The following is a 20,289-nucleotide window of genomic DNA, read 5'->3' on the forward strand; positions in this document are numbered from 1 at the left end:
ATGCCTACAACAATTAATTCCCTATTTTGCCAGAGGTGGAAATTGTCAAAACCAGCAGAAGACGACTGCAAAAGGATGGGTTAGGTTTAATAAACTGAGTTTTCCTCTATTGTCAGCTTTTGACTCTGAACAAGACCTGGATCCTGGGGATCTACTTACTGCACTGGTGGAAGGAGTATTGAGTAATTATACTTTAGTAAAATAGCAAGTATTACAACCAAAAGTCCTGCATTCAACATTTAGTCAGTACAATAGTACTCATTTAGGGCTAACAATAATTGTCATTATGGATTAGTTGTTTGGTCCATAGAATGTCAGAAAATGTTGATCACTGTTTTCCAAAGCCCAAGGGGACATTCTCAAATGTCTTGTTTTGTCCACAACCCAAAGACATTCAGTTTGATGTGACAATATTCATATCCAAGAAGCTGAAATCAGAAAATTTTGATTTTTTTTTTCTCAAAAAATGACTCAAAATTATGAATCTGTTCTCAAAATAGTTGCCGATTAATTAAATAGTTGACGACTAACTGTTAGGTGGCAGAAGGGCATTGTCAGAGATTTGTTATATCATATGAAGCATTACTGTGTAAGCAGCATTTTACTGTACTATAACAATGCATAATATTTTAAAACCTGATCAAATTTCACAGTCTCCATCGACTCCATCCGGGAGGTGTGTGAGGGTAAGCAGTCTGAGATCTTCCAGCGCTACGCAGAGGGCAGCTTTGACCCCAACTGCTGCTTCAGTCTGTACTACGGAGAGCACATGGAGTCCCTGGACCTGGTGTCCGGCACTGGAGAGGAGGCGCGAACCTGGATCACAGGCCTCAAATATCTGATGGCTGGCATCAGTGATGAGGACAGCCTGGCCAAGAGGCAGCGCACCCGAGACCAATATCCTTCAGTTCTATAGTAGTGGGGCCTTGTTTCATAATTGGGCTGGTGATATAAGGACTAATAACAGCAATCAGAATGTCTTCTAGAGTTTCATGATCAACATATATACTGGGCTGAATGCTATGGAGAGTTTAAGTTTCATTTTAAAGCATGACAGGCTGAGTGTTTCTATTACACTTGTTTGCTGTGGATATGAACTCTTCACCAACAATACTAATGAATTACTGTCCCGAATCTTCATGCTGACTTTCTTTAACCCACTGTGTCATCACGTGGTTGAAGCAGACCTTCACTGAAGCTGATAAGAACGGCGATGGCAGCTTGAGCATCAGCGAGGTCCTTCAGCTCCTGCACAAACTCAACGTCAACCTGCCCAGGCAGAAGGTCAAACAGATGTTCAAGGTACAAAAGTAACAAGGGCAGAGCCTAGATACGTGAGCAAACGGGACTTTCAGTGGGCAGTCAGTGGTTGGAAAGCAGCATATAAAGATCCCACCTGTTATCACACGCAGTGCTTTTTGACATTTTGCAGCTTCATTGGATATCTAGAGTGAAGAGGCAGAGAGAAGGGGTCATGACATGCAACGAGTTCACTAACTAGAATCAAACCGGCAACGTATTAGTTCTTCTGCATGTGAAGTAAGCGTTCAACTACCATAGCGTTCTGCACAGTGTTTTTTTTAATGCCAAATAGTGATTTTATGCACTGTAGCGTTTTCTCATTATTTGTCTGTATACCGTCGCCCCATGGAAATAAAAAGTTAATTTTGTCCTGTTTGCTGAAGCACACTGTCAGGTATATTGTCTATATACACTTGACAAAATCATTTTAATTCTTCCTGAAAATCAATGCAACTCTGAGATAGTTGCAATTGCAAACCCTGTTACAAAGGCAGACCTGGCGCTATGGGCGGACATTTATGTCCCTTCCCTTCCCCTCCAGTTCCTGCCTGATAGTAATTTATATTTTGTAATATAATACATACAATTTGTCATTATTAGTAGTATTATCCAATATTTTCAAATTTGAAAAAGTTTAGAACTCCAGACAATATGATAGGCTTGTATCAGCCAACCACATACCTTCCACCCATACATACATTAGGCTGTAGCTGTGTGAGCATGTGGATGTTGGCAGATATTTGACAGGCCAGGGTATAAAAGTCATTCCCAAGCTGCTGTGCAGCCAAGGTAAAATGATAATTTTACAGTCAAACGATCACAGAGAAAGTCTGGGGTGACTAAAGGTTGTCTTCTTAACTGCCACACAGTCCCAGACCCTTACTGGGCAGCTTAGGTTAAAATTCTAGTTTTCCCCATACAATGAAACTCCAACACTGTGGAGGCTAATTTGGAAAAGCTCAGTTTTAGGGGGAGAAAATTGGGACGACCTGGTTGCGCACCTGGTAGAGCTGGTACCCCATGTACCAAGACTGAGTCCTTGCTACAGCGGCCATGGGTTCAACTCCAACCTGTGGCCCTTTGCTGCGCGTCATCCCCCCTCTCTCTGCCCCCCTTCCTGTCACTCTTGACCTGTCATTTATTAAAGGCAATAAAAGTCCAACAAAATATAAAAAAACTCACTAAGCATGCATTTACTTCACAGGCATGAAGCCTGTCTTAAAAGTACAACTTCTGACATTAATAAGAAATGATACATGCATCTAAAATGCCATAACAGCATACAGCTAACGACCAGTACACAGTGCAGTCTAGCTTATTAAGACGATAATTGGGCTTATCAGGTCACTTGAGACTGCAGCATGTACTGACTTCCTGGCAGACTGTGAATGAGCAGTGAAGACACTTTGATTTCTACCACTACAGATGTTGGCTAACACACGGCTCAGCCACTAGCAGAGGATTAGCATTCTGTCACATTAAGCGCGTTGTTTTAGCCTTCCTCCTACAGAGCAGCTATAGCCAGCTCGCTATCAGCATGTCCAGCAGCACCCATATGGTGCTGCTGGGACACAGATGGCCTCCGGTGTAAACACACCAGGGACTGATCTCTCTGTGTGTGTGTGTGTGTGTGTGTGTGTGTGTGTGTGTGTGTGTGTGTGTGTGTGTGTGTGTGTGTGTGTGTGTGTGTGTGTGTGTGTGTGTGTGTGTGTGTGTGTGTGTGTGTGTGTGTGTGTGTGTGTGTGTGTGTGTGTGTGTGTGTGTGTGTGTGTGTGTGTGTGTGTGTGTGTGTGTGTGTGTGTGTGTGTGTTCTCTCAGCTAGTGTCTTGGCTTAACCTACTTACAGTGGAGTGGGAAAACCTGTGGACTTGACCTCTTTCTCGGTTAACTGTTGAGTCTGTACCAGTAGCTTAAATAATCTGAGTACCGGTTTGAAGCCTCGAGTTTGCCGTTCTGGTCGTTGCCATGACACTTTGTCGGCGCTAGTGGAGGTGATGTACTGTGAGTTGACCTGCTCTCATTGGCTGCACAGTTTCGCCTTATCCGTAGCAGGAAACAATTTGACCATACACTAAAATATGTTTCTGAAACAATTTTAGTAGAGAAATAGTCAACGCAGTGACAGAATGTTGATCCATATCTGATCAGCACTGCCTAGTTTGACAGTTTGATCTGAGTTCAGTGCCCTGAGCTGGATGAACTCATTGAGAATGACCTGTCAATCACAAGGTAGCCACACCCTAAAGCATACTGTACTTTATTGTCTGTTTTACTCTAAATGGAACCATCATTTACTAAATGAACATCAGGCTGTATGGAAGAAGACTGAAACTAGAGGTTGAGATCATAAACTCTTCAGGAAACTGTTTACTGAGCTCATAAATCAAGAAAGAAGTTTATAAGACTTATTGGTTTTTGTTGCCACCAATGGAACTGCCCCCTGCTGGCCTTTACATAGAATGCATGTTTAAGTCACTTAGGCATTTGCTTCACTTCACAGACCCGGAAGCTCTGTCCATTATATATACTGTAAATTTGAACATTTAGAAAGGTGCTCAAAATGAGTTTGACTACTGTGTAGAAACTGTACTTTTTATATTAAGCCTTCCTTTGTTTACAGTGACAAAACGTATTTATCTATTGAAAAAACGATCTTTTATACATGAAGTTCATGAACAGGAAGTCACTCAACAACTGTAGAAATGAAATAAATAAATAATAGTTAAATAAGCTTATTAGTAACTAGCCACACTCACAAATGCTGCAGCAGGATTTCGGTGAAGGTTTCCTGTATAAGATGAGAAAAATAATGAGCAAAAAAAGAGGAGCATCTTAGCAAAAGATAAAATATATATATATATATATATATATATATATATATATATATATATATATATATATATATATATATATATATATATATATATATATATATAGAAAGACATAAATCACAAAAACAAATGAGGCAGGAGGAAAGAAAGTAGATCGCAAGTAAGTAATATAAAATACACAAACGGCTAACAGAACAGAAATTAAAATAGGACCGTTCAACTCCAATATGGTCTAATATGTAGACATGCATACAATGTAAATGGAAACGTTTACCATGCATGATAGTTCCTAGTAGTGTCAACTCAAACATCAGTCCAGTTCTCCCAAAAAGCAAATAAAAGCATCAGACATTAGTCAGTCAGTGGAATACTCACTGAAGGATGATCCCAGTTAAACCTGCTGGGAGAAATAAGCAACCTGAGGGAACAACCAGCTTAGACTTATTACATCCATCCAGAAGCTATACGGTAGAACACTGTACATTAAATATACAGTTTGTAGATGGCCTTCAGTCTGTACCCTCACTATCGGCTCTGCTCAAAGATGAAGCTGCACTCACTCTAAATGCAGTTTTTGTGGCAGCTAACCTCATGACACCCAATTTGATACAATTTAAAAATACATTTCCATAATTAAGCATAAAAAAATCTTTGTCCAGCTAATTGTGCAAGTATAAAAAAAAGTAAAGTTGAGCGCTTTTTAGCAGTGTTATTGTTTAGTCCAAATTATCCAAAGTGTGTCATGTATGATTTTCCCATATGTGTACCAGGAGGCTTTATATCTCTCAGATGTTCAATTAAGACACTGACTCACAATAACACAGGGGAACCTAGAAACAGAAGCAGAGTGGAAAAACTGAACCTAACTTTTAACCTCTCTGCATTTTAAAAAACTGTTTCCGGACACTAAGTCATTTAAAATGAACAATATAAATAGAACATGACTTCATTTGGAAATGTCCAGTGTGTTCTATGAATCATGTAGTAATTAATTACACCTAAAATACTTTGCTCTTCCACCTACATAAACCTAAAATGTGTCTCTTCATTTTCTGCATGAATACAGGCTCATTTAGTGCTTAATTTCATCAGATATTCACTGCGTGTCTGGGGAGTCAGAGAGCCACTCCTCCAGGCGTTTTCCTTTTGACGGAAAGCCAGGGAGACACACATATTAGCCTGTACACGCCCATCTGATGTGATTTACTGCGGGGGAAGCCAGAGAGCAAGACTGCGTTTTTGTTGATTTAGAACTGTGTTCAGAAGAGAAGCAGAGTGGGTGGAGTATAGAGAAAAAGTAAGTAGGTGTAAATTGCTAAAAACAGAAACTCTAGTGGTATCTATCTACCCTTCCTGGAACCTTGGTGCTCTCTAGTGAACCAGCCTGCGTTTCCACCAGTTTTAACTGAAACCATAGTAATTGGATATAGAATATGACACAGCCACTTTTGTTCCCAAGGAAAACCTGCTTTTTGTTTGTTACAACAGGTTCTGAACCCAAATAAATTTTGGTTGAAAAACTAGGTGCGTGAACCAAAACAGAGCCGGTTCCCTGTTGGTGGAAAAGGCCTTGAGTGGCGTAGTGCAAGGAACATGCAGGTATATGGAGTTTACCCTCTTATTTTCAGTTCTGGGTTTCCCTACTTCTAGATTCCCTCTGATAAACATCATTCAGTTAGTAGGTAGGTGGCGTAAAACTTCTAATTTTAGCCATAGGCATTTATTTACTTAAATCACTGAATACAGCACACAATACTAGCATCGGCATGCTAACATGCTTTTAATGTACAGTGACCCATTGCGGTTTGTCCAGAATTGTCCCTGTTTTTTAAGCTGGGTGTCCCAGAGTCCCGAGAAATAGTTGTAAAAATAAATTTAAAAAAACATTCACTCCCAGTTGTCCCAGTCCCAATTGTCCAAGTTTTAATCAGAATTAAAACAATACTTTTTTGCTTATTATGGGTCGCAGATGGTTCTTACCATTAAGAGAATCTGTGTGCATATATGCATGAGGCACATCAGGGTCTACATTGATTATTTAAAATCTTTAAATCTCCCAACACGCCGACAGGATCGGTGAGGATCTAATTTTGATTAATTAAAAATAGTTCTGTGTTTTTCTAAATATCCAAGAAGGTCACACACACAGTCATGTTCATACCGAGAAATACTTTGGAGTGAAACAGTTCTCCTGCTGAATCCTGAGCTCCATCAGAGATTCCTCTGTCAAGTAGGCTTATAGCTTGGCTGCAGATTTTACTTTTGCTGTTTAAATATTAACAATATTTTTGCTGCAGTGACTTTACTGCACCGATGGAAACATTTAAAATAACTGACAGTGCGGGTCAGAGAAAATTTGTTGGAGTGGGTGGTGGATGGATGATTTATGTGTACATGAGGTTTGCATCACTAATGTAGACTGTGATGCCTGTTAGGCTATTTCTTGCAGCTGTTAAAGTAAGATTTTTAGAATAATTATGAACCTTAATAAAAGAGTTAAACTTAAATTGTAGTTGTGTTTAAAAATGTTTCATCAAGTAGCGCAATATTGCCCCATGTACTTTCCTCATGCTGACATATAGAGGATGTGATCATACACAACAGAACAAAAGGTTAAAGGTCAGACATACAATATATTCATTAGCTTTTTAGAATGAGATGTTTTTATCTACAGAGGGAACGGGGTTGAACCATGTTAAACATCCTTAAAAGAAAAAAGGGGTGTCAAATACAGATGCAAGCGATGTTCAACAAGTTGCAATCTACTAAATCCCACACACTGGACCTTTTAAGTGCTAATATAACATTCCAGAATGAAGTTCCCTGGATAGTGCCACTGAGCCAGACGTGCCAAAACAATTAGCCTGGTGTCATCTGAAACTCCAGGGCTCGGTGCAGGTGTTGATGTTGTTGTGCTGATGTTGCTACTAGAGGCAGTTTGGAACTCTGTAACCTACTGAGTGATGCCACAGATGAGAGATTTTTAAGCACTTCAGCACTTGTCGGCCCCACTCTGTTAGTGTGTGTGGTTGTGGCTCCTAGGTGCTTCCACTTCACAATGATAGTACTTACAGTTGACCAGGGCAGATCTAGTACGGTATCCTATGACAGTGCTACGTTTGAAGTCACTGAACTTTTCAGGATCCATTATAAATTCAAAATGTTTGGCTATGGAGGTTTCTTAGATCAAAGTTGAAGTAGGAAGTAGGTCTGTAAACTGTGTTGGATGTTATTAACAGACAGTGTGGGTGATAATTTTAGTTTCCCTTCGTCTTCCCCTCGAAATAAGTTTGACTAATGGTGTTTTGTCTGACCTCTCCTGTTTCTTGCCACATCAGACTTTTTTAGTGATGTTGCTGTGTTCCAAGATTCCCGCAGTTACTTGGTTGATGAGTACAACAATATCATCACTGTTGGAAGTGATGGACAAACCTATGAGAATACAAATTGCCATGTCTTTTGTGGCTCAGCACTTTAGGCTTGGTGATTAGATATTTCTTACAATACTGTCTAGTGGTTGAGTTCTCTCCTGAAGTTATGTGCTCAGTCTTGTTCCTTGGAATCTGAAGTATCGCTCATTGCAAATTACAAGATTCAACCATCAGAATCCCTGAACGTCACCCTGATATTCCACCCTAATCAGAAAGTAAATCATGCTTGGAGTTGTGTATTAACGCTGTGATGTGGCCTAAAGACCTTTCCCCAGTTTTGTGTTGACAGCGCAGAGGCATGCTGTGTTGTTAGTGGCCATGAGTCACAGGAAACCAGTTGGATGTGATAGCTGGAGTAGTGAACGAGAGAAAAGAAGCAGGCTTCTCTAGCAGATGCTTTGCTTGATGATTTATCACAGTGGAAATTTGCAGATGTACATGTGGAAGGAAAGCTTGGTGGGAAGAGGAAGCTGCAATTCCAACTGATGAATTAGTCCATATTAGCTGTCGAGTAAAAACCCTGAGCACAAGCCTGCTAACAACGTAAGTGCATGGGTTCATGTATAATGAATGTGAATGAATAAGACTAGATAGATGTTTTCTGTCCAGCAAAAAGACTCCAGCTGTGCTTCTGCTACGATGTTATTCTCCTGGGGCTAAGATGTGTCCTGAATTAGAAAATTGCATCTGAAAAGAATTCTTTCACCTAAGAGAATGAATCATGATGCAGGTTTTTAGCTGTGAATGTGTTTTAATATGTTTTACCTTATCATTGTTGGTCACCACTGATTCTCATAGATATAAGCAATACCAGCAAAATGATTCTGCATCACTACAACCTCTCTCCAACACAGAGCTGTCTGCTCAGAGCAGAGTTCTTTGTCTAATAACTCTTGCCATATGAGTAATACTGTCTGTATGCATCTGTGCCTGTCACTTGTGTGTCACCCCGTCACAACTAAGTGACAGCTAAGTGACATGTATGCAAAACCAATCTGCTGATATGAAGTGTTTGCCTTGTGCCCGAGTCATTTGGCTTCCTGTGTATCCGGCAGAGAACACAGTGGGGACAGTTGGGAGGCTAACTGCGTTGGTGTAGCAAGTTTTCAGTTAGGGTTCAGAAGACTGACACCAATACTTTGGCACAATTAGTGGAGAGAACTAACGGCTTCAGTGTGGTCTGTGTGCGGACTGCACACCTTCGTTTCTGCTGCAACTATTGAGAACAGGATCCTTACTGATACTGAAGTGTGCACTGTGGAAAAATCTACAGCAAGCAGCCCGGAAAGCCCCTTAAAGGACCAGTGTGTAGGATTGAGTGGCATCTAGTGGTAAAGTTGTAGACTGAAACTGATGGAAACCCCTTGACTCGTCAACCAAGTGGGAAAAAGAAACTGCTATGTCTATGAAATGCAAAAGGCCCTATCTAGAGCCAGTGTTTGGTTTGTCCAGTCTGGGCTACTGTAGAAACATGGCGGTTCAACATGGCGGACTCCGTACAAGAGGACCCACTCCCTTGTAGATAAAAATGTCTCAAATTAAGGTAACAAAAAGATAACTATTCTTATTGTAATGGTCATATGCCATCGACAGTTTATAATGGACAGGTTTGTAAAATTAAGCCAACGCGGAACTGTCTTAAACGTGCATTCCATGCAATGACCAGCAAGGGTCAGCTCCATTGGTTGCAAAAAGACTACTGATACTGAATACTAATACTATTGATTTTGAGGCTACACTAACCAATGGGTCACATCACAATAGTTTAACACGTTTTTACCAATCCTGCCAAAAGAATCTCCTAAATGTTACACACTGGATCTTTTTAAAAGACCGTTGTAAAAACGTAAAAAACCTGTGGAGTCCCTTTTTAGAGATGTGCTGATCCAGTCCGCTGGATTAGTACCCATCAATACTCACTTCATTTAGTGTATCAGGTATCGAGCTGTGTGAACAATCCACATTCAGTATGGTTTATTTATCCATGTCTTTATGAAATTCCACTTTCATTTACATTACTTCAGTAATGGCAGGCCACCAACTCAACTTGAATTGAATTGAGTCCCTGATGTATACATTTTATTCTTTACCCAGTTTGGTAACCTCTGGGATTTAGCATTTACATCTCAATCTCTCAATGTAAACCCATAATAATGCCATACTTTAGCTGCAAGGTGGGCAGCTCTTCAAGCAGGGGACCCATTGCAACACTTCATTTGAGACCAAACTCTGGGATCCTCCCAAGAGCATAGTGTAACAAAATTAAATTGCAATCCAGTCCAGTCAATCCAATTATATGAATTTCTTTATTAAAGTATTCCCAAAGCACACATCTTTTTGTACAGTTAGACATGTTATACAGTCAAATAATGAAGCCTGCAGAGTCATATTTACTTGCTGTGGAAGGAGAGAGTCTCATTTTAGATCTATGTATCACTCTCTAAGACACTGCTGCCCAGTGTGTGTGGTATACGGAGCTAGCTGCCCAGGCCAAGCTCCAACCAGCAAAGACGTCATCGCCCTACAGTGAGTGGCTGCCTCCAGGGCTGCTTGGCATACGGAGCCAGTCACAGACTGTCTCAGTAAACTGAGGAAGGGATTACACTGGTCATGATGTGACCCTCTGCAGTGCTCTCGTAAACCTCATTCTAGTACACAAATATAACCGGAGCCTTTTATAGGCTGACTCAGTATCTTCCCAGCTCACCAAGGCTTAAGTAATACAATGACGATGACAACACTTAGGTGAGTATGTACATGATGATAATGACTTAAATCATACTCCAAACTAGTGTTGGTTAATGAAAATAAAATATGAGTAACTTTTTGTATTAATAGGATGAGATGTTAATGACACAAACAGACTTTATGAAAATATATTTTTGTCAACAAATACAAAACTAAATACTTTTCTTCCCAGTCATGTTAATCCATTACTTATTTTTTAACAGAAATTTTCACCCTTTAATGAAACATTTAGTTATTGTTGCTTTAGTAAAATTTGCCTTTGACACAGTGCTACAATCTGTTGCTTCACATAAAATCACAAAACCAACATGAAACATCTTTAAACATGGAGACATTTGACTATACATTTAACACTGACAATGCGGCGACTTGAAAAACCCCCCCCCCAAAATTCAAGTGCTAAGTGCTGTTATGTTGGAGTGAATTTCCTTGCTATGCCAGGGCAGGCACATGAATCGTGATGAATGATGAACAGAAAGAAGAAAAAGAGGGAACCGGAAAGAGTTTTAGACCCAAATAATAATGTAATGACCAGCTTTTGCCAGTCAGCTAAGAAAACTGTTCCTAGCCAGACTGTCCACCTTGAAAGACTAAATTGCATGTTTTTAGGTCGGAGTAGTTGAAAATATGTCAAAAACTGTGGGAATGTTAACTTGAGGCTACGTTGGGGGAAAAAATAACCCAAACTAAAACTGCTCCTTGTACCCAATGTGCAGGAGGCAGACACAGATGACAACCAGGGGACGTTGGGCTTTGAGGAGTTCTGCTCCTTCTACAAGATGATGTCGACCCGCAGGGATCTGTACCTCCTCATGCTCACCTACAGCAACCACAAAGACCACCTCGACACAGATGACCTGGCCCGCTTCCTGGAGACTGAGCAAAAGGTATGCACTCAGTTGAAAAGGTACTCAGTGATGTAGCACTGCACTCCTACACTACTGTCAGACTCACGATGGACAGTTTTAAACAAAGGGTCAAAATTATTTTGTTTAACAAGTTCTTCTTCTTTGTCAAAACCTGGTGCCTACATTACAGGCAGCGCAACTTGACCTCTGACAGTTCAATGGGAGATTTGCGTGTATTATACTAGTAATGTAGCCTGGAGCTGCAGCAGTGATGAGCAACGGGCTATAGAGGTCTGGTAAGGCTGTAAACTTTTCAAACCAGTGAAGTGTCAGTGAAGTTGGCCTAACCACTTTTGAACAAGATGGTGGTACAACCTCCTCTTCTGTTGTCCACTGTGATTGGTGCTGGGATATTCTAATTGAGCTATTAGCAGGACAAACACTGTTCTTTTCTCTGATAGTGTGGAAATCTGATGTTTTCACATCACAGATGACGAAGAAAATCATAGGCTGAAACATGAGACCCATGTAGGCAGCCATTCCTGTGGTTTCTACCACCAACAGGGCAAGCACTGACTTTTCCAGATCTGCTGCCCTGTGCTTCACCAAAACCTGGCTTGGTGAGCTCATCCCGGATAGTACACCACATCTGCTGGGATGGTGATGAGTCTGCATACAGACGGGAGGTTGAACAGCACTCTCAAAACTGTGGGTCTGGGGCCCCCTAAGCTCACCTGCTAGAGCTGGCGCCCCCTCTTCCCAGGCTATGTCCTTGCTGCAGTGGCCATGGATTCGAGTCCTTCAGGTTTCTGATATCCACAATCTCCCAGGATCTTTTTTTTTCTTTCTTTTATTGCCTTAATTATAGTGACAGCTGAAGACAGACAGGAAAGGGGGGCAGAGAGAGAGGGGATGACATGCAGCAAAGGGCCGCAGGTCGGACTCGAACCCCGGGCCGCTGCAGCAAGGACCCAGCCCCGGCACTTGGGCTGCCAGCCCCACCCACAGAGCCAACCAGGAGCCCAATCTCCCAGGATCTTAAGTGGGCATCCAACATGACGCAATCATCAAAAAGCTGATAATTCTGATTCTGAACCTACATTATCTGCTGCATTGTAAAGACAGAACTAGGGCAAAAACAGATTTCCTTTCCTGCAGTAATACATTTCTGCCCCATTTATAAACAATAAATAGTTTACTTAGATCAGTAACATAGTGGGCTACTAAACATCAATAGTTTCTGACCTAGGGCTGTTCCAAAACAGTCAGCAATGGTATATTGCTCTGGCTCAGTCAGTCGAATGGTGAGCAGCAGGTTATTTACCCACTTTAGGATGGTAATCACAAGCTCCACCATTGCTTTGACCTGGGACAGCACAAGGTGCCCAAATTACTTCATTACCTCAGGACAGGGCTGAAAGTAATCATTAAGTCCGGTGGTTCTTGTTTTTTTTGGGCACAGGATAATGATGATACTACTACTACTACTACTACTACTACTACTACTACTACTACTACTACTACTACTACTACTAATAATACTAAACAATACAAAAAAAAAAAACAAATCAATACTAATAATAATAATAATAATAATAATAATAATAATAATAATAATAGTAGTAAAGTTCTAAAGCAGGCTGGCATATGGCATGTCTTCAGTGAGGTATGAAAGATGTCAGTGAACACTGGAGACAGCTGGTCAGCACAGTACTTCAGGGTGGAAGCATTGACACTCATGGCCTGGCTGTTTTGCAGGGCTTCTTTCTTTTGAACAGCCCGTTAACGTCTGTCTGCAGGATGGAAGGAGTTGTCACTGTGGTGGGGGGGGGAAGGGGCCTCTGAGTTCGCATGACATCTCAGTCAGTACAGTCCAAGCACGCACAAAGATCCTTCATAGCTTCCCTGTTCCACTCCTCCCCCTTCTAGGATCCTCATGGGCTGCTACAGAAACTTCTCTCGCTCTTTCTCATAGTTTTGTTGATTAAATACGCATAAGGCTCCTTGATTTCAGCTTCTGCGAGGTCAAAAGCTTAACAGAGTAGCCATTGAAGTGATGCTTAATGTAGGGAGATGTGGACAGTGAGGGCCTTACAGGGATATTAGCATTAGTACATCACAGCACTTGAGTTGGGCTTTTTGGATGAAGTACATCTCCTTGCTAATGATGTCATCACCTGAAAAAGAAAAATTAGCAAATGAGCGTAACAGCTCATTTTCCTTTGAGCACCCAGTGTGTGCTCCTTCAGCTAATTTGCCTGTTCTGGCAGGCTATTTTAATGTGTTGAAACAGTCATTTTTAAAGCAGAAGGCTCTGTTTGGATAGCTACACGTCAGCTCTGCTCAGGCAGACTGTATTTTCTCCAATTATACTCAGCGTTTGGTTCTGTAGCTGTGAATAAGATGGCTTTCCTTCTCCTGTTATTGGAGAGCGGCGGAAGCAGTTTTATGAAGTGATTTGTTTGAAATGATGACAAGATGCGGCACAGTTGTCTCTGCTGGTATCATTACCTACAAACTTTGTTGGTATCTGTTTCTTTGTACATCAAATAAGAAGAGGATGTGAGACCCTCCACTTTGTGTATTCAAGTGTCTATTTGAGTGTTTCTGCTAACTGTGTGTCCTACTGAATTTCTATGGAACTGACGCATAGCCAGTATCTGTGCCCACGCAGTCCATATAAATGATGTTCCCAAGGCTGAAGGTTTGGTTTCAGAAGTCAAGAGAATACAATAAAGTTAGTTGGACCAAGTTCATTAATTTACATTCTTGTAACACACGTTTAGAGAAACATAAGGAACAGAGAAAATAAGTAAAAAACTGCGATAAAGACTTGGTTCTCTCCGTAATTTAAAGCTAATTACAGAAATATTGTTTTTTCAACTTCACTCACCAAAATACAAGTTTGATGCCAACAGCAATGTCTGTCACTGCTTCGATTAATTTTAGCGCAGGAGTCTCAAACTCAAACTGGCTTGGGGCCACTGCTATGTCATAGGGACTGATCACACAGAGGCACCGCTATGGGCGCAGCCGCTTCAAAAACACCTTGGCAAATAGCTTCGCAACTGCTGCACCTGTGGAGCAGAGCTGCATCCGCAACCAGGCAATCACATATTATCCCAGCAAAAAAAACAGATTCAAGCAGACTTTTTTACCAGCATAGTAAACGGCATCAAAACAGGAAGAAAGTGGCACTAAAGTAGTAAAGCCCGCCTCTTACTTGCTTTGTTTGGCTGTCTGGGCCAATTTGACATTGTCGAGTGGTGAGACTCTGCCTTGAACTGAAAAGCTGAAAATATTTGAACTTCTGCACATCTCAAACTGCGACCTGCAGCACAAGAGACGAACGCACACCAGGCAGGGAGACGATGGTTTTGCAGGCAAGGCTTTTCTAGCAGTGTGTCTCTGTAGGATCAGCCCCATCAGAGGGCCACTTGAACATTCAAGTACTACAAGAAAGTGCAATATTTTAGTGTTTCCGTCACTAATATCATACTTACTTATCATACATGCAAACAGGATCTTCATTTCATATCATCGTTGTAGCCCTGACACCTGCTCTCTTATCACATTTTAATTCTATATGAAGGGGTAGTTTAAATTGATATAAAACTACTAGACATCATGTCGCGGGTTTGAGACCCCTGTTTGAGTTCTACAATCTCATCTGCAACAAAAAAATGCACTAAAGTGAAAGTTTGTTTTGAACTCTGAACAGATATGAGTTATCACAACTTTGCAATGTAAAAAAATGTAGTAACATATTCCTCTCTCATATTTGTTCAAATTCAGAGCAGCTTTTAGAGCGCAGTGTGAGTGTGCCTGTGTGAGAGAGCTGGCAGCAGCCTCTGAACTGCTGCTCAGGAGGCTTTTTGGTGCCAGCCCTCAGTAAGACTGGATATGGGCTAACCTCTGCTGAGTGTGTCAGCTCTCCACACAGCATTCTCTCATCTGGATTATGATGAGATGGGTAGCAAGTGTATAGCAAGTGTACCCCATTTAACACAATTTTAGGCACTCACTCTGCTTAGTACTTTAGAAACGGATGAAACCCATTTTCCAAAATGGAAATAACCCTGTGGAAACCAGGTTACCAGGCTAAAGTCTCGTTCTCTCACATGGTTTACACTGTCACACACACACACACACACACACACACACACACACACACACACACACACACACACACACACACACACACACACACACACACACACACACACACACACACACAGTATGAGACTGTCCCAACTGAGGGGAGAGACCTGGTGCCACCCCACCCCCTTTAAATGATTTACAGAGATGGGATGTGATTGACCAATAGGGGGGCTTTAAAGAGCAGTTGGCAAATGACAAACCGCTGGATTCTGCAGCCAGGATGGACAGAAAAATGACATGTAGGGAGCTCTCTTAACTGGATTATCCTCTACTTATCCTCCCCCCTTTTTTCAGGAGGATTTCCTTTGAGGAATGCATGTATTCTGTCTTTAGCACATACACACTATTGTTGTTGACATGCATTTCTGTCATTTATAGATGACCAAGGTGACCAAGGACCATTGCCTGGAGATTATCAACAAATTTGAGCCATGCTCTGAAAACCAGAAGCAAGGAGTTTTGGGAATTGATGGTAAGTCCTCTTTAAATTCAGTTATTTTCCATCAATCTCTCTCTCTTCCAAGGTGTCAGTTGGCTTTAACTGGGCTGATAATTCTGCTTTGAAGAATCAGATTTTTTAAAAGTCATTCTCTGAATATTTCATTACATTTCATTCATTTGGCTGATGCTTTTGTCCAAAGAGACTCACAATATGAGTGTGTTCAGTGTTGTAATGCGAGTGCAAAGTGTTTTGTTTTTTTAATTTTCTGTTTTAAGTCTGCCAATACCGATTTTGGCCGATAATTGTCAGCAAACAGTTTTGTAACTTTTCTGTAATGGAAAAATCAATTGTACATTTATGATATCAGCTGAACTCAGCTAATGAGCTACATCAGGCTGAAGCAGGAAAAGAAAAGATACGGTACAGCACTACTCTCATAGTATGTAAAAATAATAAATAATTACACCACACTCATTTGCAGCTAATGTTTTGGCTCGAACTATATTATGAACTAGTACCTTATTGTGAGATTTGTTAACATAATAAATGTAATTACCCAAACAGTTTACATCTCAATAATCTCAGAACCCATCAGCTATTGTCTGACCATGAGTTATCCTCTGGGGACAACGGCCAATGTTTTGGGGCATATATCTATGTATGTATTTCTATACAAACATATATCTGCATATGAAGATTCTGCATTCATATGCAGATCTCTGTTTATAGAGAACAAGAATCAAGAATTCTTGGTGAAACCTGAGTCTCTCTGAAGAATGGCTAATTTATAGAAACACTGTGCAGTATGAATTCATCAAACACATCCACTCTGATCCTCAGTGGACAACTTGTCAAGCAACACTTCAGAATGGTTTTAATAATAACATTTTAAGAAGGTTGACAAACCGTATTGTTTATTTAACCTGTTTTACTTTCCTCCAGGTTTTACAAATTATATGCGCAGCCCAGCAGGGGACATTTTCAACCCAGAACACTACAACATAATCCAGGACATGAACCAACCGCTGTGCAACTACTTCATCGCCTCCTCGCACAACACCTACCTGATGGGTGACCAGCTGATGTCACAGTCCAGGGTGGACATGTACGCCTGGGTGCTGCAGGCCGGCTGTCGCTGTGTAGAAGGTCAGTATGGACATGTGGAACATACACCATGTAGACATGTACACATACATACTTATATAGGCACAGTTAACACACGGCTAAAAAATAATATCGTTGTTTGGAAGCAGTGCTGTTTTCATTCATATGCATAACCCGATGTGCAAAAGGGAAGTGAGGAATTCTACCAGATAAGACAAATAATCAGCTTTAACTACGTTAGGGATGGGGTCCTGCAGCATTTGAATGAATCTGAATTCAGTTCGGAGTGCCTTATTGAACATTTTTAGGTGGTTTGTTTGGTGGGGAATGAAAGTCTTACTTAAAACTTACTTCACTTAGTATTACTGTACCTGAACAATGAATATTCTACTGGGCTGAAGGAAGGACAGAAAACACGGACGGCTGCGATACAGCTGCATGAACAGCAGCAGCTGAAGTAAAAACAACACAGTGGAAAGAGGTTATTATTCAGCAAAACATCAACGAAATCAGTGGCTCCCAACCTCATTTAGTAAAGTGGCGACCCCTCACTGAGTGATATATTTTATAAATATGTCATATTATATTCAATACATAACAATTACAATAACAATACAGGACAACTGATAAATTGTACAATGAACACAAACAGTGAACACAGTAACTGCAGGAAGGTTGTGTAAAATGAGAGATTTGGATGAATTCTGTGCAGATTATTCCCTGTAAATATTAATCAGAGATGAGTTTTCCTGAAAATGTCTTTTTAACAATTATACACACTTAATAGACTTAATTTAGTTTACTTGAACAAAATGCTGAGATATAGACCGGGCTGTGTATATTTTGTTTACATTGTCTTACACCCCTTGAAATCAAGAAAGCCCACTGATGCCTTGTGCAGTTTTGGCGACCCCTAATTGGGTTCCCTATCACTGAACTAAATAAATCACAGATTGTTCTGCATGCACAATGATCTTTTACCTCGCGGGTTTAATAGTTTGTGTCCATAGGCTCTGGCTGTCACTGTCACAGAATACAGTGTCACACTGACGGTAGCCTATAAGGCTTTTAAAAACACAAGTTCTTACTTCAACATGGTGGACGGTAGGTAGATATGTAAGCAGGGACTTGTCACTCCTCCCTTTGTTGTAAGTACCTTTGTGCAAATATTGCATTTGGCATTTGTTTGGTCAACTTTGGAGAAGGGTATCCACTCTTATTCAGCTATCAGAACCCATCCCTACTGCATATGTGCATGAAATCATAGAACATTTCCACTCGAGGGTATGATTCCGCTTATAAGTACGTCACGTGCCAACAAAATAATAAATATTTTTTCCTTTACTTACAATATAATTTTGTCCTATTGTGCCTTGTTGTTGTAGTAGTACATTTAGTTTTTCCACAGCACCTTCACTCTACCCATTTGAAAAATCCTCTGCTTTGTCCTCTCTTCAGCCAAATTCTCGCAAATATCAAAACATTTATAAATTACATTTGTGTGGTTCTAAATTCGACTGTTTCATAAAAAAAAAAACAAGTACAAGACTCTTCCGTTAAGCTGCGGACTGTCTCATTGTTGCTATTGTCACCTACAGTGTAGCTTAATACTGGCACAATAATGGCACATTGATTTAGAACAGCAAACAAAATAATGAAGCCCTGCCAACCAATCACAAGTCAAAGTTCATAGTGTGTGGCATTTGTTTCTCCATGACACCTGCGCTCTGTAGACTTAGGAGACAGAAGGATAACCTGTAGCTATACTGCATCAGGTTTATTCTCATCTGTGTATTTTTCTGAGTAGTTGCTATGCTGTAAATTCTTACAGTATTCTATAGCAACTATCCATCAGCCCCAGAAGCAAATCACAATAATATTCATTTAAAAGTACGTTTCAGGGGGAAAAACTAGTTTTTTAAAATGTGTTTCTTCATTTGTGCAAGTGTAGCATTTATATCAGACTTCAATGTGAAGACAGTAGAGCTGTCGGAACAAAGCTGCCACGTGCCACACACACACACACACACACACACACACACACACACACACACACACACACACACACACACACACGCACCAGACACAATAACCCATGTCCAGTACACATCAGAGGTAATTGTTTCAGCCTGCCTCTCTCTGCTACACCACACACAAATGTCACCACCCACTCCACTGCTGCCTCTGCCTGAGGGGGCCAGCGGAAATCAAAGTGGACTGAGGTCCATGCAAGTGTCTTGTAAACAGACATGCATGCCCTGATGAAGGTCAACTGCACCGAATGAAGGATCATGCTGCGTGCTTGGATGTGATTGTGCATCCATTGTGAAGTAAAAGTTTAACTCAACCAGCTGAATAATGTTTTAGAACATAAAATATTTTTTACAACAGTATGTAGTATGTTGTATTTTGTTGTCAGTTTTACTATGCTGAGAAACTATAAGGAAATGTTCTGCTTAATATATGTATTAGAAAATACTCATTAAAGGTCCCATATTTTATGTTTTATTTGAAGTTTTGTTTTGATAGCCATAAGAAGTTATATTTGGGTTTTTAAGTGCTAAAAACCATCTCAATATAGTCATTTTCTCTCTCTTGCTTCTCTCTGGAACTCTAGTAAGAATAGGGTGTTTTTATGTTGCATTTTGTCTCATTAATAATGTGCCTCTTTTATGATGGCTGATGTTATGTTTTCTGAGCAGTTGACGGGGGCATGGCTCAGACATTACAACCTTACAGAGGTTTGAAGGACCAGTGTGTAGGATTAAGTGGCATCTAGCGGTGAAGCTGCAGCCCTCCAAGCGTATAGGAGTGGCTGCAAAACCTGCAAAAAAACAGGATCCATCCTACTTTTTGATCCATGGAAGTGTTATATTCGTAAAATTTTTCTTAAGCCAAGAAAAGCAATTTAATAATCTGTGAGTGAGTAAAAGACAAGGCATTCCTCTTTACAAAAATATAAAAACAACAAGCAACTATAGATAAACATGATGCAAACATGCTAAAGGTTAAAGATAAAAGTGTTCCAGACTTTAAAAATCAGAATCAATAAAAAAACACTAGAATAAATAAGGTAAAAATGCAGGTAAGAACAAGAAAAACTCTGTGCCATGTTACTTGTTGATCTGAATGATTGCTGCTGGAACAAAGCTTATTTTCATGCCGCTTTGTTTTACATCTTGGGACCATAAATGTATGATTTGGGACTATATAAATAAAGTTTAACTTGGCTAACCTAAATGTTTTCTTTAATTTACTAGTTCTAACATTGTCTCCATCATATACCTCCTCCCTTTTAAAGATGTAACACAGAAACATTTACTCACAGTGCAATACTGGCGGATTAATCCACATTTGGCGCTCTAGTGAGTATTTGAATCAGCAGGACGGTGTGTGTGGGATTGAGTCAAAATAAACTACAG

General features: G+C 40.5%; 1 protein-coding gene across 9 annotated transcripts in view; it reads left to right on the forward strand.

Annotated features, from left to right (window-relative positions):
- The window catches only part of plch2a (phospholipase C, eta 2a), a 192,532-nt gene that overhangs the window by 143,290 nt on the left and 28,953 nt on the right, over positions 1-20,289 (forward strand). For all 9 annotated transcript variants that reach the window (XM_051426364.1, XM_051426365.1, XM_051426369.1 and 6 more), the window contains 5 exons: positions 654-897; positions 1,173-1,302; positions 11,029-11,199; positions 15,700-15,793; positions 16,706-16,909. In XM_051426364.1, coding sequence (XP_051282324.1) covers positions 654-897; positions 1,173-1,302; positions 11,029-11,199; positions 15,700-15,793; positions 16,706-16,909 — 843 coding nt within the window. The remainder of the gene's footprint in view (positions 1-653; positions 898-1,172; positions 1,303-11,028; positions 11,200-15,699; positions 15,794-16,705; positions 16,910-20,289) is intronic.

Source organism: Dicentrarchus labrax, unplaced genomic scaffold, assembly GCF_905237075.1.
Source record: "Dicentrarchus labrax unplaced genomic scaffold, dlabrax2021, whole genome shotgun sequence".
NCBI classification, from domain to species: domain Eukaryota; kingdom Metazoa; phylum Chordata; class Actinopteri; family Moronidae; genus Dicentrarchus; species Dicentrarchus labrax.